Below are 24,240 nucleotides of genomic sequence, written 5' to 3' on the forward strand. Positions count from 1 at the left end.
AAACTTGTCTTTCACCCAAGAAAGGCCTGTTCCTTAAAGCGCCCATATTATGCTCATTTTCAGGTTCATAACTGTATTTTAACGTTTTACCAGAATAGGTTTACATGGTTTAATTTTCAAAAAAACCCATATTGTTGTTGCACTGCACAGCTCTCTCTCACTGCTGTAGATCCTCTTTTCACCTGGTTTCTGTTTTAGCTACAGAGTGAGACCTCTTTTCATCTTCTTCTTCTGTACTATCTTTGATTGCACTCGCACATGCGCAGTAGCTCAGATGTAGAGCATGTCAGCTAGCTAACTCTAGAGACAGTAAAAGAAAGCCTGTTTCTCCAACTTTGGTCAGTTACAAGGCAGGATTAGCTGAGAGACTTCTAAATGAGGGCGCACATGTAAGTAGTTCTTTTGTAGATTATGGTGAACTTGTGTGTGTTGTAGCAGTGCTTTGCTATTGAGAACGACATAGCATGCTAAGCGTTAGCATTAGCCGGCTAAAGCTAGCATTAGCCCACGGCTAACGCTACGCGAGCTAACGGTTGTGGTTAGCCAACGGTAGGCGATTATTTTGAACAGCTCACTAGGAGACTGAAAGCAGGACACATTCAGAAACCGTATCTCACTCAAAACAGCATGGATGGATTTTTTTCAAAGCTTGTATGTGTGTGGAAGCACCAGAGACACAAAAGAACACCCCAAATCCCAGAAAAAGTGTTTTTTTCATAATATGGGCACTTTAAGAGTGTTTTAATCCAAACCACGATCTTTTTCTTAATCTTAAGCAGTGTTGGGAAGGATACTTTCAAAACGTATTTCGTTACAGAATACAGAATACATGCCCACAAATGTAATTTGTAACGTATTCCGTTACGTTACTCAATTTGAGTAACGTATTCTGAATACTTGGATTACTTCAGGATTACTTCCACATTGAATTGCATTTTATAAGTGTAGGAATGCAGCTATCACATCCAGCTTACTAAACATGCCTATAATGGTGTGTTCTTTTTATTCCAACTAGCTGAATGTGTACCTGAACAAGCAGATAGATTATTGTATTGGTAGTCCCGAACTGCATACTACAAAAATCTAACCGCAGTCTTGCTACCACTAGCTAATTTTAGCTAACGTTAGCTAGCATGTAAAACGGGGCTATAGTCAGTCTTTAAACGGCTCTGGAGCTAGTAAATCAGCACGTAGGAGAATGTAAAGTCGCACGTCAACGTTAAAATAGCAAGGTGACCAGTAAAACTACAGCAGACGACTACCCTTGGCTAATTAAAAAAGCTTACTTTAAGATGCTTCTTCAGGTTGGAGGTGGAGTAATTTGGACGCTGAAAGCAGGTTGGTTGCTGGCAAGCAGAGGTTGCACTGCACTGTTATATTTCATTCTCCCTGTTCGTTCTTTAATGTGAAATGCTGTTTGAATTTCCAAGATAGAAACTTATTCCTGTCCTGGCTTTTTCGTGCCGGTTCCGACTCCATTGTGACTGATCAGGCAAATAGCTATTTTTTTCGATTTCATATCGGGGCTTCTGTAAAATGCATAGAGTTGCCTTAATTTAGTCAGAGTGAACAAACTCGTGAAACAGAGAAGTATCGTCATGTAATCCATTGATTTCAACAATGTAACTGTATTCTAAATACCAACGATTTAAATTGTAACTGTAACGGAATACAGTTACTCATAATTTGTATTCTAAATACGTAACGCCGTTACATGTATTCCGTTACTCCCCAACACTGATCTTAAGTAGTGGTTTTGGTGCGTAATCTTAACTTTCGTCGTGGCTAAATGCTCATATTTTGTGGACTAAATTTAACAGTAATGTCCGCCGAAATGACTGACAGCTTGCTGTGCTTTGTATCCGGCTGAAAGTCACCTATTTTCAGGTAACTGAACAACCAACTACCGCTGATACAACGGAGGTCTGTAGCCGGCGTCACAAAGCTCTATAGCGGCTCTATAGCAACCAGCCACTGCCGCTTGGCGTCATGGAGCGCGTAGCCAGCCGGCGTCACGTGACCAGCCCGTGGTCTCCTAATTTCGTAGGATATCATACGTTTTGGTGTGCATACGTTTTTGTTCGATATCTTACGGACCCGTTCATGAGAATGCGTTGATGTTCCTATAGGTACAACCTACTATTTCCGAAAGGGTGACTCAGGTGCTTACTCAGACTGGACTGACATGTAAAAATGCCAGCACAATTATGTAATCAAGTGCATGTCTGCAGCAGTATCTAATAGTATCAATGTGTTTTCCTTGCTGTAAATATTAGCTGAGTGCCGTCTGTGTGCGTACACACCTGTCTGACACACACACACACACAAACAAACAAACAAACAAACAAACAAACAAGTGAACAAAGAGAACCCTCCAGCATATTGTCACCTTCAAAGTCTACAGGATCATGAAACATGCCACCACACTCAATTTGTCTGCTGGAGCTAGAGGACTCCTGCTGTGAGCGAGTGGGAGTTAGGCTTACTCTAGAAGACTGACAAGACAGCCTAACAACACCTACACAATGATGCAAGCCTGTAAACCAAACTTCTTAGGGCTGCTATCTAAAAACAACACCACAGTCTTAGGTCTGAGTGACAACGCCAGGATAAATGGAATTAAATTTGAGCCAACAATGTGGGCTATGCTTTACAGTGTCGGTTTCATCCTATTACGTAATACGGTTGTATACTTTTTATAGGGTTAGGATGTTTTTTTTAAACAACAAATCTTGCAGGGAAGTTGCATGAAAAGTCTAAGAGTTTTGCTGAGCCTTTGATGAAGAAAGTCTGCTCAGTAACATAGGTTAAAGATTCAAATTGTCAAACAGTTGGTGAAATCATGTTTGAAGCATCAGTGAAATCGAGGCATGTCTGCGTTTGCCCCAGCCATCTGCTGAGGGAGGTGACATGAGCCTCTAAGGGTCTTTCTGCGAAACAGAGGAAGCAAGCATCAATGAGGGGAAAGGGAACCCCAAGCTTGTTTCAGACTGAAGTGATTAGCATACTCTGCAGTATGCCAGGGAAAGAAGAAAGCCACAATTCCCATATAGTAGATAAAATTGTCTCACGCAAGATTTCCTTCCAGTAGACCATGTATCCTTTTTCATTGTTATGTGAGATTACCTGCTGAGATGTATAGTGGTCTTTAGGGGGGGCGATGATGAGTCAACATGATTGGTTATGAATTGATGGATTGCAATGAAGTTTTATACGGATATTTATGTTCCCCATTAGGTTTGGGTATCGAACTCTGTACTTTTTTGGGTACCGACCAAATTACGTCGGTACTACCGTGGACCGAATCACGCTAAATCAAACGCTGCCAGATTTCAGTACCTGAGAGCGTGTAAGCGCGAGCTTATCTGTCCTCTCTGCATGAGACAGAGAGCGGAGCACGCACGCACGCACGCACGCACGCAAGCATGCACGCACGCACGCAGTCACAGTGAGTCACAGGAATGCAGGTAAAGCGGTTGCAAGTGTGGTTACAGTTGTTTAAAACTTCATGCAGACAGCATTCGCTGTGATATGATATTAATGGTGAGGCGAAAGCGGTCGCGGTGCTGTTACACTTACTCTGAGACAAGCAGGCACAGCAATGGTTTCTGTGCCCTGTTGACTGAGGTTGTAAGGCAAGGCAAATTTATTTCTATAGCACATTTCAGCAACAAGGCAACTCAAAGTGCTTTACATAAAACATAAGAGCAATTCAAAACGGTCATGAAAATAAAACAGGCTAAAATAGAATAATATATATTTATACAAGAATAAAAGTTACAGTGCAGTGTAAGAAATGAATATTTATTTGATTTAATAGGTTGTAGGAGCAGGTTTGGGAGGAGATAGGGAGGGGTTTTCTTTTTGTTTATTTTGTTTTGAGTGTAAAATGTTATAAATAAATATCAATATGTTAATAGTATAAATATGTTTTGAATTATTTTTACAAATTCAATTATTTTTTGATATTACAGAGGGAAAGTACCGAAAAAAGGTACCGTTGGGTACCGGTACTGGTACCGGTACTGGTACCGATAAAACTGTGAACTGTACCCATCCCTATTCCCCATGTTCCTAATAACTCTGGTGATCCCCTGACTTTTTCGACGGATTTGGTTTCAGGTGTATTTTTGCGAGAACTGTTGGAGAGATTACCATGAACATTTGTACGGACTCTGACCTCTGACTTTTTATTCCATGAAATACCCGCAAAACTATTGCCATTCCCATCAACCTCTGTTGTACTTTGTGATTAGTGCTAATGTTAATCTGGTTCTAATGAGCAAATCTTGCTCACACGCTAAACTAACATGGTGAACAGGGTGAATACTGCCTGCTAAACATCTGCATGTTAATATTTTTATTGTCAGCATGTTAGCATGCATTAACATTTAGCTTAAAACATCACTGTGCCAAAGTACATCCTCGCACAGCTGTAGACTCTTAAGCTGTGTCCCAAATCCATACCACATACTAAATCTAAGCAGGTTTAGCGTATGCAGTGTGTTCACACTGAAAAGTAGTAAAAAAAAAGGGGGGCAAATATGGGATTTTGAAAAGTGAGAGGGAGAGGGGCAGTTAGTCCTCCATATGCACGCAAAGAATGCAGGCAGGTATGTGAAGAATACGGCTCATGTCACAGCTGCTTGTCATTGGTAAAAAGCAAGGATGAAACACAGCTCATTGTTTTTAACATTTGCCATATTGCAATGGATGTCCATATTAATATTGTGAAAATTTCCAACACGTTTTAGCCCTAGTAGGGATAGAAGGAACGGTAAAAGAAAATTATCTTTTAATTAAACCCACTGAGGTGTGCAAAAAACTAGAACCGTAAACATGGATCAATAAATACATGGAGGGTATTGGTCCCTGCATTATTGCATACTTTGTTCAATTACACATAGGTTACCTGGGGCCCCAGGAGTGTGAAGAGCCCCACTCTGTGCCACATATGGAAGATGTGCCATATTCATGATCCCATTATGCATGTCAAAGTGGCCCTGAAACAGCATGTACATTTTAACCCAATTTAATTGATTGTTCTCACGATATGGTAATAACAGCCTGAGGCCATGTATGGGGTGCAATCTTCTCCTGCTCTCATCACTTTCACGCCCCATCTCAATGACAGGTTCCCTCACTTTCTCCAGCCTTCATACGAAATGCAAGAACATTATTATGTGGCTTCTCTTATGGAAATCCTATCATTAGAAAATAATAGCTTTTTTTATTATAAGCAATAATAACCTGCATTGGATCTGGTGATTATATTATATACATCAGCAGTGTGTATGTAATATGAGAATTCATTCAGTGCTGACATTTGACTACACCCCATGAACTGTGAGCCAATGCAAATGTACATTGTTTGGGTTAGTGAATATGTGTCTATAAGGCATCTTTACTTCATGCCGGAGAGTCGTTAGGGGCCGGGATAATTGACAGAACAATGATGAGTGCAGATTGAACGAGAAAGGATTTCGATATTCAGTCCTTTTCAGTTCATGGGGAGAGGTCAGAGGGGCCTCGTGCTGTTCTTTCTGATTGCACCGAGCTTAACTCACATGTCGAACGAACATATACAATCAATGGCCAGACCAAGCAGGACCAGTGGGACTATAGTTAAATGCAAGGTCCCTTCAGTGCAATCTGATTCCAATGGAGGAAGTCTCCATGCATCAGCGAGAAGCATGGATGTTAATGACCTGCCTGCTGAGAGGCATCAGTGTGTGTGCTATGTATGTGTAATTGATTAAGTGGGAAATTAAAGAATATGCCACCATTAGTTTGGGCCTTGAAGAGCGTAGCCGTTTTGATTCGTTCTGTGTTGTAATCTGTTTAATTAACACTGGTTCAAAAACTCTAGCACACACAAAACCCGAGATTGTTAGAGTATGTGTGTATGTGGGAGAAAGAGATGAAAAAAGAAAGAGATAAGATGCATTTATGTGTGCGTGTATTTTGGCATGCACTTTCCTGCATGTCCTTGAATGTGTGAATGGTCTTTTAAAAGTACTGTACAATGATATAGATAATGGATAGCAGAGAGGAAGAAATGACCCTCCCAGGTGGTCTAATTTGTATGTTTGTGAACTGCTGTTTTCTTCAATTGTTTTATCACAGGTACAAGTAGCATACAATTTGGTATGAAAAATATTTGAATATGTCTCCTAATCCTTTCAAGGATTCATCCAGACATCTTATTTTCCTGTTTACCCGGAGGGCCACTAATGCATCAGTGGAAAGCTCTCTTCTCACTGGCTCCCTTATATTAAAAAAGATTTCTGCAGCAGTGCAAGGCAGGCAACGATGTGACCGTTAGATGGCTCATGATATTGATCGTATGTAATTTCTTTTTTAATTTGCATGAGTGGCACACAAGCTCTATGTGTTGCTGGGGCTACTCATGCTTTATGTAATCATAAAGGCTCCATAAAAGGAAACCGCCCCCTTAGTCTAACAAATCAAAATAAAAAACACGTCTTTTTTTCCCCTTCGAATCAGTCAACATTAACGGAAATCAAAAAGGACGCAATGCCACTAATGACATATGATGGGTATAATCTAAGGGTGAATGATTTATACCACATCCTCCTACTCCGAGATATGCACTGCCTTCTCCTCCATCTAGCCTTCACCCTTAACAGCTAAAGACATGAATAAGACATTTACTGTGGATTCTATCATATACTTGACCTGCATGATGTCAGTGAATTAGTATCTGCATGTGAAGTAAAACGTGCTTGATTGAGCTCTCTGGGACTGTGATCTGGCCTTGGCTCTGGGGCTTAGCTAGGTAATGCATCCAAAGGCGCTGATGCATGAAATCAGCTGAAAACCAACAGGAGGTTAACATCTCGGGTTATCTACAGTATTATGTCACTCTTGTTGTGTTTTTTTTTTTTTCTCTGTTGTGTTCAGGGGCCACATTTTATAAAATGGTCTTTCAATGTTGTAAAGTAATGAGTTAAACAAGCCCCAAATCAGATAAGGATGCCCCCCTATTCGTCATAATAATAATTTTAACTTTTTATTCGGTGCCTTGCTTAAGAGCACCATGGCAGTGCCCAGGAACTGGCATTTCTCCACACTCCGTACTTTGGTCCGTACAGGAACTTGAACCAGCGACTCTGGTTCCCAGCCCAACCAGTAATGTTTTTAAAACAAGCTTTTCTCATTTGTTTTTTTTTCATATTATGATATTAATCATTTTTAGATAAAAGTAAATCAAATTATTCTCTCCTCCTAACAAAACTCTGTAGTTCCTCAATCTAACTTTTATCAGTAACCAGAGCCAGCAATGGTGGAGAGTTGCCCACAGTTGGAGATTGGCCACGGAGCCTGGTGGTGTTTGATAAGGCAGGCCTATTGGCCTTGGGACCCTCGGCTCACACCCTCTGATCCACTTCATCTTCTAATAAATCATCCGCTGAATCCTTGGCTCCTGATAATGCTTTAGAGCTCTCTTTGAGGTGTATTTCATATCTGAGGTACTGCAAGGGCTTGTCAGAGGATTTCCAGCACTCAGACACTCACCAATAATTTAAACACAATGTTTAGAATGTAGAGCTGCACCGAATAGTCGATTCATTGGTTTGTCAGTCTAAAGACAATCTGCAGCTATTATACTAATTGATTAAATGCAACAATGTCAATAGTTGCTGGTGTCATCTTCTAAAGTGTAAGTGCTTTGTCATATAGGATTGTAAGTTTTTGGATCGCGGTTGGACTAATCAAGCAATCCGAAGACATCACTCCAACATTTCAAAGACCTAACGATTACTCACTTTACCAAGAAAATAATAATTAATTGACAATGAAATTAATCATTAGTTGCAGCCCTAATATAATGAGGTTAATGCTAGAATTAACACTAAATTGGAAACAAACAAGAAAATGTATAGGCGAAATGGGTAATTTTTATCATGAGGGGTAAATGCAATTTGACTTCGATCTATTCAGTTTGTTTGCAAATTATCGTGTGTGTGTGTGTGTGTGTGTGTGTGTGTGTGTGTGTGTGTGTGTGTGTGTGTGTGTGTGTGTGTGTGTGTGAGAGAAGCAGAGGCACATCCACAGACTAACACCTTCGACAGTTGTTTGCTCAACTGTTGTGTTTAACACAAGAGTGAACAAAATGTAAGTGATGGCAAAATAAGGAACTGTGTGCCTCTCCCTCTCTCATCATTTCCCTCCCTCGTCCAGTGGGTGAGGAGGAGAGGGTTCTGTTTATTTGACAGATTAATGAGGCAAGGGAGCAGAAGTAAGGGTTCAGGTCAGCAAAGGGTCATGGTGGGGCCAGCATTCTTATTAACCCTGTTCAGATACACCAATCTAATAAACTGAACCAGGGAGCAGTTCGTTTGCTTGTTTGTTTAGGTTTGTGTTGGTGCCTGCACATGCATGCCCGATTCTTGCCTGCAATTTATATTCAATATACCTCCGACTATGTGACTTGCAGTCACAAATCCTGCAGGTGTTACTGATTAAATTGGATCGGTTCAAGGTAACAAAACATATCTTGGTAAAGCCTGCATATAAAAGTGCACATTGCATTGATGATAAAATGGTAAAATCCCGAAAATATAAACAAGATTCAGGTAGATTTTATTGAGACAGCAATCCAAACCAAGTTAAAAGGTGCACTATTTGGTGTTATTTTTGAAAGTTTATCAAACCATTTTAATAATACACAAAGGAAGATAAAAAGAACAAAAAAGAACACACAAGCCGAAATCTTCCATTGGAGGAAATGTGTCCTACTCTCATATTGATTTACCTTGTCAGAACACAAGTAAAGAAAATGTGAGATAAAAAAGTATATTGACGACCCATCAGCATAATAACCCACAATACAATGATACGAGTCCTGACAGTCTAACTTGAATGAAAGAAAAATGGAGAACTCATTAGAACCTGAGTAGCAAAGACGCAGCCAAAAACCTTTAAGGCACACAAACACTACAAATCAGACTAACCTAAAAAAACATTTCAATATGATTTACTGAATTATCAAATACAAAAGGCTCCTTTCACTGGGAACTCCCTTCGTGGGATCTTGTAGATATTTTAGTTCCTTTTTTTGCAGTATTCAAAGAAAATCCCACACGGTTTTCTGCATTTTACAGTAAACAAGGTCCTCTTCTGGTGACCACAACTGAGGATATGCCTCTGGCAACAGAAATTTAAGAGAAAAAAATTTAAAAAAGATCCAAATGAGAGGTTGATTATGCAAAACATTTGAATCAGTGCATATAAATGCATAAATGTGTTATTAGTCGATTTAGCCTCTATTTAACTGGGGTAGAATTACTGAGCAGTAATGCTCTTTATCAGGAACTGTGCAATATGCCAAAAGAAATTAAATTTTTGCTATGTAAATTTCCATGATCCTCTTCTCAGGTTGTTACCAAGCAGGGTTACACTGTAAGTAAAATTGTTTAACAAAAAAACGTAAAAACGTTACAAACTTACAGCTATAGTAGTTAGTTGCACATATACGCCATGTTTAGCTAAAATACCAGGGAATGTCTGTGTGCCACAAAACCTCTTGGTAAGCACACTGCCAGTGTCCGCCACTCAACTCAAGAAAACTACTCCCCACAGCGACTTCATTTACATGATAGCCAGAGGCCTTATTACATTACTATGTAACTAGCAATGATTTATTAACTCTCATCATTGTGTTGTCATATTGCCGATCGTACTGGTTCATAAATACCCCCCACACTGTGCACTCCAGTGTATTGGATCTTTGATTGTTGAACACGTGCCCATACATGAACTGTAGGAAAACATGGCCACTGTGACATGGTGTATGTGTTTATGGTTTGCACAATGTTGAGCAACCATTTTGAGCAATCATTTCCACTAAAACTAACACTCGCAGCTAGAGGCATCTGCATCTCAGTAGCTCCACCATTCAGTCACAGTTGTTGCCAGCCTGTATTCAACATACAAGTATTTGGCCTGTTCCTTTCTTAAGTCAGTGTTTCACCATTACTACCCCTAAGGACATTTGCTGAAAAATCCTGCATTGCTAATGCAGAATAAATGCAGAGTGGCACGACCATCTACAAAAGTAAACACTGTCGCCTCTAATTTAGAAGGATCCAAAAGGCTTTCCAAAGTCAGTCTAGAAAGTAAATGTAAGTCCTATCAAAATGGAAATGGTCCCTTACAGGAAAGTATCAGCAGTTTTGTGCAAGTTCACACTTAACAAGAGCTGGTTTAAAGTTTAGTTAAGACCAATTAAAATGAACTAGTTCTTGTTCAAAGTTCTTGTTCACAGTTCTTGTTCACAGTTCTTGTTCATAATTTTGAATTTAGAAGCCTAGTTGGGCAGCACCTCTCTCCCCATGGGAAAACAATGGTACAGCCAGCGCAGAGCGGTCATGTGTAGGCGGCTTTAGGGTAAAAAAAATACAAGGGTGAGCCAATCAGAGGCAGAGTTGGTAATGCCTTCTCCATCCAAAAAAAAAAAAAAAAGAAATATCGCTGCCAGGTGCTGTAAATCCTTAGGTGCCACAAAACACGATGTGAGAGGGCCATTACCATCGCTAGAGGGAACAACGCTCACGTTCCTGTTCATTAGTTACAAACTGACACATTCAACACTGTGTATCAGTCAAATGATTGATATGCCTTGTGGCTAGCACTGAGTTGACGAAATCTTTTTTTCAAGTTGACACACCCCACAGACCAATGATGTACACTGTATCGTGTTGGTAGAGTCCAGAACACCAGTGGCAGTAGAGAGCGGAGGTAAAAAATATGTTTCATTCAAATGCTCTGTTTGGGCTTGTCTGTGTATGTTCCAACTATATATATCTTCTGAAGCTCCTATGAGAGCAGAAGAGGAAAGACAAGTGAAATGGGGAGGGCTGGGGTGATCACATGGCAAATTTCCTCTGTTCCCACCTTGAGAGATAGAATGACTCAAAGAAATGAAAAAGGAGGGGGTAATGAATGAAGCCGGGAGAGTGGTAAGCAGAAAGCAAAAAGAGAGATGAAAAGACAGAAACATAAAATAAAAACTCCAGCAAATGCGATCAAACAGATACCTCTTAGGCTGCAATACACAAAAGCCTAAAATCATCTCACCTCGTGAGATTCAACAGTAGCAGGCAGCAACTGAGAGGCAAATAATAAAAACTTGATCTAATCCCTTGTCATATATTTGTGTAGATGTGTGAGTAACAAGGCAGAGAAGAAGTGTCAATTCTGGTGGAGAGTTTAAACTCCGGGGGGGGTGGGTGGGAGATTAGCCAGTCACACTGAGTTGATCTTATTGTCCAGGATAAGAGGATGAGCACCATAGCACTCTGGAGAATTTCACTAACACTCCTACAGCTCACAGAAATCAATAAGGGGATAGAAGATGGTGTTTATACGCTGATTGATTGTGTTGTATAGTATTCACTGTCTGAAGCAAGGCTCGTAACCACCAGCAGTTGGCCAGCCGTTAAAAGGTGATGGCGGTACTGGGTGGGCTCTCAACGCCTTAATTGTCAAGCAATTCACTCTCTCACGATATTCCATATCCAGAGAGACTGGAAGAAAAACAAATTTCCACTCACCGCTGCAAATTCTTTAATTTCGCACTACAGTGTAGCTGAATCAGAGATAAGAGTAAACACTTACAGTCAAAGAATTTATAGAGGCTGCATTCATTTCTGTTTTCAGAGGTTAAAAGCTTTTTGATAGAAAACTAGCTGTGGTATACCCTGTTTGCCAGTGATAATAATCAGTGTTATTGCAAATGTATGCACATTGTATGTAGCCTATACATAACAGCACATTAGAGAGACCACACGAGGGATACAGTTTTTTAAACCACTGAAACTGTGAACATCCCTGTCTCCTACACAATCTGTTTCTATACTGCTAGTTTGTTTCAGGCCTATACATTTCAGAGGAACCGTAACTGCCCCATTGATTACATTCACTGGCAATGTTTTTCTAAATTTGAAGTGTGGTCTTATTATACTGCAGATTTAAAACCATTGGAGTACAGAATGCATGGTTTGGCATACATATGATCATTTTGTGTCTTGTGTCTGTGTTAGGTTTAGGTTACTCTGTGACATCTGTGACATGCAGATGTTAAGGAGGTTTAAGGTTCACCATGTTCACCATCTTATTTTAGTGCGTTTGCATGCTAACATTTGCTTTTTAGCACTAAATGCAATGTACAGTGGGGGCTGATAGGAATGTCAGTTTTGCAGGTATTTGGTCATAAACCAAAGCATTGGATACATTGCCATTTTAACCTGATGATGACAGTAGAGGAAAGGTTATGGGATCACCAAATTTGATCTCAGTTCATGCTGAGGGAGAACATGAACATTTTTGTGTCAGTCCATCTAGTACAGCGGTGTCAAACTCAATGTCACTAAGGGCCACACTGGAAAAAGAGAATCGCACCAAGGGCCAGACATGTAGAGTTTATTGACATGCTTTTATTTAATCGAAAAAGTAAAATATCTTTGACTCAATTATTGCACGTCTCATATAGTCTTCTCACTTACAGTTTGGTCCACATGAAGCCCTGAAAAAGTGAGCAAAAAAGTTCCAAAGCCATCCTAGAATTTAGTAAATCAAGCAAAACAATGATTATATTTCCTACTACCACCCAGCTGACCCACAACAAGCTCTTTCACAGCCTGAATATGCAACCTCTCTGCTTCTGGGGAAATTTCTGTGTCTCAAAGTCGGCAAATTTGCCAAATTCTGCTTTGAGTGTCGTGTAATTACAAGTTGAAAAACAGTTTGCCATGTTTTTGGTTTGGCGCACAACTAGGTGGGCCAAAATGTATTGTGAACATAAATTGATATGTAGGCCGGATCAGAATGTGCAAGGGGCCGGATTTGGCCCGCGGGCCTGGAGTTTGACACATGTGATCTAGTAGATTGAAATATTTCACAGAATAAGTGAAACCTTTGGCCTGCTGGTGGTGATAGAGAGAAAGTCAGGGGATCACCGAAGTCAGAAGGAATAATCCTCTGGGCACCACAAATATGCGTAAAACATTTCATTGCAATCCATCCAATAGTTGTTGAGGCATTTCAGTCTGGACGAAAGTGATGGAAATAAAATGTGTTGACATTTTTACCATTTTCAAAGTAAACCCCATTATGTTGATAGAAAAAAACATAATACGGGCTGCATTTAGGTTTAGTTGCATATGAACAGAATATTTTTGAGATAGGATTGTTTGTGAAATGCATCAGTTTGATGGTGAAGGTCTTTGCCATTTCTGTTCAAGGGTTCACATTTTGAGGAGACAGTTGAAACATTCCCTTGATATGTTGCTTTTTAAATCAATTCATACATTTTCAGGCACCCTGTTGCTATGTGATAATAAGTGTATTTCAGAAGCAACACTGTATGTTGAAGGGGGAAAAAAATACCCATACTATTTTTTTTTTTTACAGATTCTTTTTTTTTTTTCAAAATACTTATTTAATATGTACAATTTGAACTGATGCTTTTGTTCATATGGGTAAAACAAAAAAGCTCACTCGCTGCTCTGAGATCGCCTTTTCGGGACATGGTCTGACATAGATTCAAATCCTAAAAGATGAGCTCACAGTAGAGTTTTTTTTTTTTTTTTAACCATGTTGAGATGTGCAATTTTCCGGAAAATGTTTTCTCAGCCGCTGTTTAAGGCTCTGATTGGCTTTTGTTGTGATATGGTGTAGAGTAGCGACACTGCCTTTTGATTGGTTGATGCATGAAGCCGCATCTGTTTCATGCAGGAAGCCTGAATCCTATCATTTCACACACCGTTTGAGAGGAATGTAGGAAAATGTGGCACAGAGAAAGAGAGAATATAGAGACAGTTGAGAGAGGCAAGATGCAGAGAAAACAGAAGATAAAAAAACAGAGGGGGGTTATTTAAAAAAATATTGAAGAAAAAGCAGACCACAAAAGGCAATTTGGGAGAAGAACTTCACTATATCGCTTTCAGTTTTTTCAGCCTCCACATCCCCACCCCTTTTTGCACTCTGCGGGCCTACAGTGAAGGCACACTAATCTGTACTGACAAGGACAGGGCTGACTTCGCGGGTTTGATAGATCCAGGGGGAAATCTCCAGCGTACATAAATTGGTTGTTTTACGTTTCATCTGCCTCTTGACATGGTTTCATTTTATGATCTCTTTCATTATCTGTCTGTCATCTGTCGATGTTTATCGCTCCATAAATGCATCCATCCCACACAGATGAAACAGGCATCACTGGATGGAGAGCCACCAGCACCCCCAGACAGCACAAGGTTAGGATTAGAGTGCAAGTGTTTTATGAGGGCCGTACATTTACTAACAACTGTGACGTGGCTCGCTGAGCTGTCTTTGGGGGGGGAATTTTGCTCATTTCAGTTGTGTTGCGATGAATAAGAGATGCGGTCTGTTTTTTTCTCTGTCACCCTTTCCTGCTTCTTCAACTCTCTAAATCCCCACAGGGACTCCGAAGGCCCTGCTGGCTGAATAACTGGCCTGGAACAAACTTCTCCAAACTACAACTACTTCTCCAAACTACAACTACTACTACTACTACTACTACTATACTACTACTACTACTACTACTACTACTCACTTTCAGTTGCCTCTCAGGTCTGCTGCTCACCAGTGCGGTAGAGGAGGAATGTCAGCAGCCAGTTCTGCTAGTTTCAATCATAAACTGTATATAAAGATGGACGTTGCATCTTCACTTGTTTCAAAAGTCTATCCAAAATATTCCAGATATGTGCGCTGCCATCCTGTAATTTTGGAGTCAGATTCTGCGTAGTGGTAATGAGGTATTGGTGAAGTCCCGGCCATACAACCGATGTATGTCAATCGCAGCTGTTAACGATGATGTTTCACCCCGTATTTTTTAGCATTGATGCTTTAACATCATTTAACATTAAATTTTTTTTTTTTTGACTTGTTGATGTCCCATCTGCTAACATAGGGGCAGGAATTATGACCTATACTGCAGACAGCCACCAGGGGGCGATTGAGATGTTTTGGCTTCACTCACACAGTCTCAGTGACCCCCAGGTTTCCATAGGATGTCATTAGAATCATCAGGGAGAAGAGATAGATATTAGACCTGAGATAGTGAAACTCATTAGAGAGGAGGCTGGACTCCCATGGAATGCGCACACACGCACCAGCCTTATATATTTGAGTATTTGAGTATTTGCTGCTTTTCTCTGTTTTGTATCATTGCAAATTGAATATCTGTGAATTTTGGACAAAACAAGCAGACATCACCATGAGTTCTGGGAAACTGTGATGGGCATTGTTTGCTGACAGATGATTGAAATAAAATACAAATCTCACACACACACACACACACACACACACACACACACACACACACACACTCAATATGGTTTCTCCTACACCACATCCTAATTTTTTAATAATTATATTCTAATGACCCCCAACTACATCAGGCTAAAAGACCTCATTACGCACACAATCGAGATGAACAACCATAGTCAGAGGTAGTCTCCGCTATTAATGTGCAGTGACCTTTATAACTACACTTTAGTATGCAGCAGATGGAGCTCCTGTTGGCACAAGGTTTCACTCATTAGAGATATTATCTGATTTCCTGTGAGGTCTTCGAACTAATGAGAATCTCCATGTATTTGTTTGAGAGACATCGGACTCCAAATACAGAAAAGCTGCACAGCTGGAGGGTAAGTGAACTACAAATAATTGAAACAGCTGCAAAAGCAAATCATCCGTGTCACCACATACAGAGCACTCAGAAAGCAAGAAAGAACAGTAATTACATCTTACCAAAACATCTTCTCTGTACCATGAGAATTCCATTAAAGGAATGGTTCAACAAGTTTGCGATGTGTGTTTATTCACTTTTGTGCCGAGATTAAGATAAGATCAATGCCACGCTCATGTCTGTACATATGGAGCTAAAACCGAGAGTCAATCAGCTAAGTATAGTATAAAGACTGAAGCAGGGGGAAACAGCTAGCCTGGATCTGTCCAAAGAATTCAAAAAAGACAAAATCATTTTTGCTAATTAACTCGTCATATCTTATTTGTTTAATCCACACATAAAGGTAAAAACAGCAAGCTGAGCTAAGGTTTTACACCGTGAATTTCAACATTGTTGGGTGTCTATGTGTATTTCCCGAAACTTTCAAACTTTTCCTTTAAAAAGGCATAATGTGTAGTATTTTCTTAAAAAAAAAAAACAATGTATAGACTAATACAAAAATAGTCCCTCTCAATCATCACTTATGACCCACTAGAAGTGTGTGGCACCAAGAAGTCTACTTGCTAAAGGAAAAAAGGTGTGCTGAAACTGAAAATGTCAAGGTAATTTTTAAAGCTAAAATGCCACACACACACACACACACACACCCACACACCCACACACACACACACCATGCTGTGAAGTCATAACAGCCTGTCATTCAGAGACAACAAATAAATATCTAGTGGAACATATCAAGCTTGCCAACAGCAGACCTTTACAGGCTTATGGCAAATAAACCATCTGCGGATAGATTAACCGCAACAAAGAGTGAGCTAGATAAAATATGAAAAATGTCTTCAGTCATTGCATGTTCGACATCAATCGCTGGTATGCATCTTCTTAAAACATTTTTCTTGGAATGCACTTTCACGCAGATGTCCTACTCTCTCATTTGTCTGACCCACCACAACCAACACACACACACACACACACACACACACACAGAAAACTGTGTGTGCAATGTCACAGACACAAACATCCCATCCTCAGCACATCAAACAAACAAATTCCCATTAGCAGGAAAATTCACCACAGAAATCTGACCACACAAAACGTGCAGTCGTGGGCGACCTTTTTTTTTTTCGGCCAGTGAGTTTATGTACAGCATGTCCACATACCGACTGAAAAAAACGAGTTGTTTGACCATGAGGTAAATAGTAAATAGTCTTCTGGCTCCCATAATTGACAAGAATGTATCAATTTTTACCTGAATGGAGCACTTTGAGGTATTAGTGCGTACAAACATACTGTATAGACACACACAAACCGTCTCACTCCGTCTCCCGCTATTGTTGGACTCGCTGTCGCTTCACTGTAGCGAAATAGATTCAAGTCTTTGATGTATCATTGTTGTCAGTGCTAACCAAATCACTGCTGTGCATGAAAGGAACCCCCTCGGGTCTCCAAAAGAGACAGCAGACTTGTTCTCTCTCTACCTTTTCTCAGAGCCAGATACCAACGGAGGTGTTAAGAGTGAAAAGTGGAAAAACATGGCTGAATGTTTAACAGGGCTTTTGTGTTGTGCTAAGCTCCACTTTTATTTTCCTGTTTTGGAGAAGAAAAAAAAGGGAATTTCATTCGTGTCATTTTGTTTTGCAGTTATGCCACTTCTTACTGCTCAGAGCCCCTTTGTTACTACAAGGGCGTGTTTGAAATGTATCTTACAGAATTTCCTCTGAGTGGATTCACTTTACCCTTTTCGGTTTGTGCTTTCACACCCAACAATAGGACTGACAAATGGCGATACCTCAAAAGCCTCCTCAAAATGACATGACCGATTTTCCACCTCATTTCACCACAACAAAGCTGCTATGATACCATTGTCACTGTTCACTTTTGTAGTTGCACAGTCAGTTCTGTGATCCCGGTAGACATTTGGCTTTTATTGTAGCCCTTTTAGCCCTGTTTCTGCTCTGTGTTTTGTCTCAGTCTCTGCGTCCACCTCATGGCAGGGGAAGTGATAGTTGCCAGTGAGCGTATTAAATTGTATGGTAATCTCGCTGAGAAAAGGGCACACAGCGCGGTTATGTTTATAATGAGACATGGAGAAAGTAGGCAGACCTCTCAGACCAGTGGGCTGCAGACATTTATCATCCCAAACACACGCTGGCTGAAGGGGTGAGGGGTGAGAGAGAGAGAGAGAGAGCCGAATGCCCTCTATTGGGAGCAACAAAACACTGCAGTAGGGAGGGGAAATTGGAAAAGAGCAAAGACAAGAAAAAGACAATAAAGACAACACAAAACGACAGATTAAATAGAGAGCGAAGAGGAGTTGTATTGTAGTGTTCAGCACTAAAGCCCTGATTGTTTGCTTCTTTGTTAAGCACAACTGTCTGTTGCAGATAATTGATTTGGCTGTAATTGTACACCATAAGCGTAAAGCACATAATCAGTGCAGTCACTACCCCCTGAGCCCAGCAGCAGACCCCACTGTGGCTCTGTTGCACTCTGAATTTCTGTCTGAGAAAAAAACTGAAAAAAGGAAAAGAGAGCAATGGACGGACTTGAGCTTCGGCAAGTGACTGATATTCATGGTCCCCAGCAAAACACCTAAAAGTAACTGGAACTACATATGGAACTGCAAGTACGTGTTGCCCACAGCAGTTCCTACATTTTGCGTTTGATATCCAGCTTTGATGAAAAGTAAATGGATTTCAAAGAGAAGAAATTTGCCTAGAAAATTTGTAAACGGCAACCCATGAAAACATCGTTTAAAAAAAGTGTAAACATAATTTTTCTCATGTAACAGTTATTTAATGTTTTTCTTGGTTATGTCATCAAAACTAATTTTGCAGGAATATCTGGCAATGCTTTTGATTTTGACCATTTAATAAATCCGTTAGCAGATTTTGGACTTATTTATGTCTAAAGTACTTTGTATTGTAAGTAAATGTAAAAGTGGGGATTGTTGGGGGAAGATGGGATTGAGTGGGAGGGTTATGAGAGTGTGGGAGACATTTCCAAAAGATGGATGGAATGTCTTGATTGTATATTGAAAAATGTTGGCCAATAAACATTAAAGGATAAGGCTGGCATTATTTTATATTTTCCAAACAGTCCACACATTCCATTAAGGGCACCCCTGTAAATTAGGGGTTAAGAAGCCGACCATGAATAGAAGCATTACCAGTTCAAATCCAACTGTGGATTCATTAAAAGACCAAAACCAACAACGTGTTGGAGAAGCTGTCTCTCATTACTTCCCGACTTCCAGATTCGGCCTTAGCCCCATGCCAATTTGTTCCTACTGAAAATGTAAATCTTTAAAAACAGTGCACAAAATGTATAGTTTCATTTTTCAAAAAGGCTCAGTAATTTCCTTAAACAGCGCCCTGTGTAGCTCACCTGGTAGAGCGTGTGCCCCATGTACAAAGGCTCAGTCCATGCCGCAGCGGCCGCATGTTCGGTTCCAACCTGCAGCCCTTTGCTGCATGTCTTCCCCTTCTCCCTCCCCTTTCATGTCTAAGCTGTCCTATCAAATAAAGGCCTAAAATGCCCATACAGTTATCTTAAAAATTGGGGGCTGGGCACTGTAGGTTTCAGCTAGCATTATTCAAACAGGAGTGAATATTGCATTTGCTGGAGACTATTTCCAGTGGCAGATTAATAAACATTTGGTGCTCAGCTGAGTATTTAAGGCAACAGTTGGGTGTATCTGAAAATAAACTGCAGTGCCCATGTTTATAGAACAAAGAAACCTGTTGCACAGTGCAACAATGTGTTGGATTTGTGTAGTTTTTTTTTAACTGCTTTTAAAAACAACAGGAGGTCCATGGCACAGAAGATTACGTTTAGTGTTAGTAGGATAAATTCATCCAAAACATCATCAACTGTGATGTATTACACCTCAGTATACCTGTATAACTCCTCTGTGTTCAAACAGAATTATATCTCAACAGCACTCACTGTGTGGCCAGATGCACAGCGACATTCTGAGCCAAAGCTTTTCAGTGGCCTTTGGAAAGACATTAGTATAATTCAGAACATTACCAACTGAAACAAAAAAAAAACCTTTCCTCCTGACCCAGAAATCCTTTTCATCCACACTGATTTTCAGCTTCCAAAACAGTTTTCTCTTACAGTTTTCTACCAGAGTAGGTCCTTAAATCTGCACTTTGAAGTGAGGCTAGCGTCTGAAGTGCAAACACATAAGGGGGTGTGGGGGTGGGGGAGGGTTAAATACAAGCTTGGCCAAATATATGTTAAAGAAAAACCTTGGATCCTATACCCCCCTTCCTCACAATTAGTTGGGGCTCTCTCCAGGCTTGTGTTAATTGCACGACAACCAAACAACAACATACTGCTTGGGACAGAAATAAAAGAGTATGGTATACATAAAAAAATAATAACTTCATACCAAAGCCTAAGACACATGCATCTACTTTCTCTTGCCTTTAACTTTTTGTTTTTACCGTCATCTGTAAGAAGTCGTGTTACACAACGCAAATGTTTACCTACGTGAGCCCCTTCCAGATCCCCAAGTGTGAATTGTATTTTTCAGGACAGCATGCGTAGCTGTGCGCGGTTGTTGTAAAAAGGTGTTGCATCGAGTTTGGACTGTGAACACCTGAGGGAGAGGCAGCAGCTTGATCAAACCTAGCGCTCCGCAAATCAAATGAGTTTGGAGGATTTTATTTTGCATTCATTGTTTTTTCTGCTTTGTCTGCATCTCCATCAGCTGAGAGAAAAGTATTGGCTCGGCCCTGGCAATCTCAGCAAGAGAAGCTCCATATTGCAAGAGGAAAAAATAAATTGCTTTTTTTTTGCCAACATCATGGTTCTGTGTGGATGTGAGAATGAATTTCAATAGCGCCGTGATTATAGTTTCATATTAGATTGTGAGATAAAGGATACGTTGCTTAAAAATAGCATATCCCTGTGCAACATCTGCATGTAACAAAGCAGAAATCAGTCTCTACATATCAAATATTAGTTACATGTTTTCTTCAAACCTGATTAAAATGTCCAATTAATTATTCAACCCTTCTCACTCCCATTAGTGGATGATAAAGACCAGTTTCTCTTTTGTTTTCCCTCTAGCTCTCGCTCTTTCCACCTTCTTTAACCTGATTCTTCTTCCCTGTTTCTGCTCTAGTTTTTCCTCACCCTTTTTCTATCTTCTCTTTTCCCTCTTTTCCTCATGTCTCATTCCCTTCATACTTTCCTGTTCCACATTATTCCATGGTTTTATTTTTTGCTTTTTCCTTCCTTTACCTCATCTATTTTCCCTGCTTCTCTCTCATCCCTTTTGACTCCCCCCTTATTTCTGTCTTGCTATCCTTTCACTTGTGCCTTTCCGATTGCCACCTATCTTTCGTTACCTCCTTTTTTTTTTTTATTTTTTTTTTATCTAAATCCGCTCTTGACACACATCTTCTCCATCTCTGCCCTTGCAGGGCGGAGGCACCAGGCTACCAGCGAGTGCTGCAAGTGGACCTGGAGGTGAACGGGCTGATGATGACTCCGGGGGGGAGGGAAGTGACGTGGCAGGTGGAGTACCCGCTCACCCGCACCCTGACCAGTGAGGTGCCGACCCTCATCCGCCTGGCACCGCAGGACCTGGGCGGCATCGTGCCGCTAGCCATGGTGAGCAGTGGGGGGTTGAGCTGTGGTTGGAAGCTTGTGTGTATGCAGACATTCCTCACTGTGGTACTGTAAAGTTGGGGTGTTGAAATTAATCATTGCATCGCGATGCGGACCTAGACAATTCTGCATCGATGCAGTGACAGACCATAATCGATTATTGCGTATTTGATTATTGTCGCTGTTTTGTTTTTTTGTTTTAGCCTTTTGTCTGTTGTGTTCAGACTCCTCTTTATTCAGGAAGTGTCTTTAATAAGAGTATATCAAATAAAAAAGGGAGTTCATATAAATCTGACTGCTTGAATTGGTTGATAAAAAACCATGTGTAGCAATATATAATAATATTGAGGAGATGACACATCTTACATTGTGATATTGAATCGATTTCAGTCATTGACCAGATAATCGTAATTTAATCTTGAGACGAAATCCTCACAGAAGTTGGAACCATGGAATGCTTTTGCATTTAAAAAAAACTGCTTAATCGATTATCAAAACATTTGCGAATACATTTTCTGTCAAGCGACTCTTTGATACTTGGTTCAGCTCTACTCGTATAGATTATTGTGTAGTAAGCTCTTCAATATGTTTCATGCAAAAATCTTAAGTTCTAATACGACTAGTTAAAAAAGATGTCAAATAAATGTAGTGGAGGAAAAAGTAACATGTTTCCCTTAGAATTGTAGTACAAGTGGCATGAAAAGAAAATCCTCAAGTACCTTAAATATGAACTTAAGTGAATGTTGTTACAAACCACCAGTGGACCTGTGGCAACACAACAGAACCAAACTAGCACGATTAGACTAAATACAATTTGGGTCAGGTCTTTTACTAGGTTACTAGGAATCGAGTGGATCTGTGAAGACCTCTAAGGAAAAACATACAGTGCAGCCTGCAAGTGTTTGTTGTTCTTCATCCCTCTGGCTCCAATCAAGCCCATTGGTTTTTAAATGTAACAACAACTATTATAGATTAAAGTGTCGCCTGACAGAGTGTTTGAGGGAGTTCACGCCTTTCTTGTATGGTAGCCCCGAGACAATGATCCTAAAGATACAGACAAGGCCGACCAAGGATCATTTTATAACCAAAACTTGGAATGCGTTTGACTGGAGGAGTGAGTCAGCTGTCCTAAATCCAACTGAGCATGTTTTGCACATCCTTAAGAAGAGACTGAAGGCAAAAAGCAAAGCATCACCAGAGACGATACCGATGTCTCCTGACATCTATGGAGTCATACACTTCAGAGCTCATTTAATGCAAATATGCTTGTTTTTTCACTGCACATCAAATAGGATGGCTTTATTTAGGCTGTTAACTTTTTAAATTATCGTCTATACCCACCATATTAAAAAAAAAGGCCTAGAATTCCTATGCTGTTCATCTGATGGGGATATAAACACCCTCAAATTGAAGCTGAGACTCCACATTGTCATTGTTCCACATCAAATGCGGTGTGCTGGAAAACAGAGCTAACTGCTAATGTTTATTGCCAACTTCCTAGCAATAGAAAGCATAGGGAAAAAAGCATAGTAAATTAAGTAAACCTCAGATTTTTACAGAAGCTAAACAAAGACCCACACCCACATTGCATCCTATATTTCCAAAGATAATAGTTTTGGCTGTTACTTAGCAACGTTTTTTAGAGCAAATACTGTAAAATGTATTCAAAGGCTAACAAAAAAATGTTCTGTTTAAATACACATAAAAAGTTTATATATCTCTATATTTGATATCTGGTATGCAAGCAGACTAATCCTCTGTCAATGACTAACAGCGGATATCATTTTGACTAAAGCTAAGTTCCCACTACAAGAATTTCAAAGTCGTTAGTTCGCTGTACTATTCACACTACACAACTTTCTGTCTTGTCGTCTTATTTTCACACTACCTGACTGACCGGTGACAGGTGCTCACACACTACTAGATCATTCACCAGGAGGAATCCCCGAGTCTAGTCTCCAAACTACGTTTTTGTCACTAAAAACATGCGAGAACTGACACAGGACATGGCGTAATAATACCTTATGCAAGAGTTGTTGGTGGCTGATTTGCAGCGATAAAGAAAAGAAAGATCAGACAAAGCGCTTTTAGGGGGTGTTGGCACACATGTGCACAAAATGCTCTACAGATATTTATTATTTATAGCTAGTTTCCACTAGACTAGGTGCAACAACATCTTTTGTCCGTGTTGCAAATGCAACACATACAGGAAAGTCCCCCCCGACAGCTTCAGATATTGATGCTGTGTGTCCATTGTCAGAGTCATTTCCCCACTTCCCATTCATTTCTATGGGAGCAGCCGTGCAATGCATTCTGATAGCGTCGCGGGGACTTTGGAGAAGCTAGGCGTCGAGTCGCCTGCTCCTCATTTGCATAAAGTTGAATTCAGCCAACTTTATGCAAATGAGGAGCAGCCGGCTCAGCTCGCTGCCTCTCAAAAGCTGACGAAAATCTTTTAAACTGAACTTTGTCGATCTGAAATGAAGACATGTTAAAATGTTTTCAGAAACACGTTTCGGTGAACTATTTTCATCAAATACGAGATCGTATTCCAAACGAGCCGCCATTATGGTCAGTTTTGAAATCCGGGAGCAGCCACCCCCACGTGACGCGTTTGTCCAATCAGCTGCAGCCATCGCGGTTGTAGGAGGGTGTAGTCTGTTTTCTTTGCTTGTCAGTGGTCAGCGAAGAGACACTGGTGGCAAGCTCACTAGTATGCAATGCTGGGAAGCGGGGCGATCCAATCAGTGAAAACAAGGCGTATATGGACATGTACCATTAGCCTGCTAGATATCAGGAATGTGTCTGCAAGGCACCAGCGAGCCTCTTGTCTCGCGTTGTTGAACACTTCCGATTTGGGTTTTTTGTCGGGGAGCTGT

At 40.4% G+C, this 24,240-nt stretch overlaps 1 protein-coding gene across 4 annotated transcripts in view; it reads left to right on the forward strand.

Annotated features, from left to right (window-relative positions):
* Positions 1 to 24,240, forward strand: part of si:dkey-112m2.1 (transmembrane protein 132C) — a 176,571-nt gene that overhangs the window by 108,941 nt on the left and 43,390 nt on the right. For all 4 annotated transcript variants that reach the window (XM_039780113.1, XM_039780115.1, XM_039780114.1 and 1 more), the window contains one exon: positions 21,175 to 21,364. In XM_039780113.1, coding sequence (XP_039636047.1) covers positions 21,175 to 21,364 — 190 coding nt within the window. The remainder of the gene's footprint in view (positions 1 to 21,174; positions 21,365 to 24,240) is intronic.

Source organism: Perca fluviatilis, chromosome 17 (assembly GCF_010015445.1).
Source record: "Perca fluviatilis chromosome 17, GENO_Pfluv_1.0, whole genome shotgun sequence".
NCBI classification, from domain to species: Eukaryota; Metazoa; Chordata; class Actinopteri; order Perciformes; family Percidae; genus Perca; species Perca fluviatilis.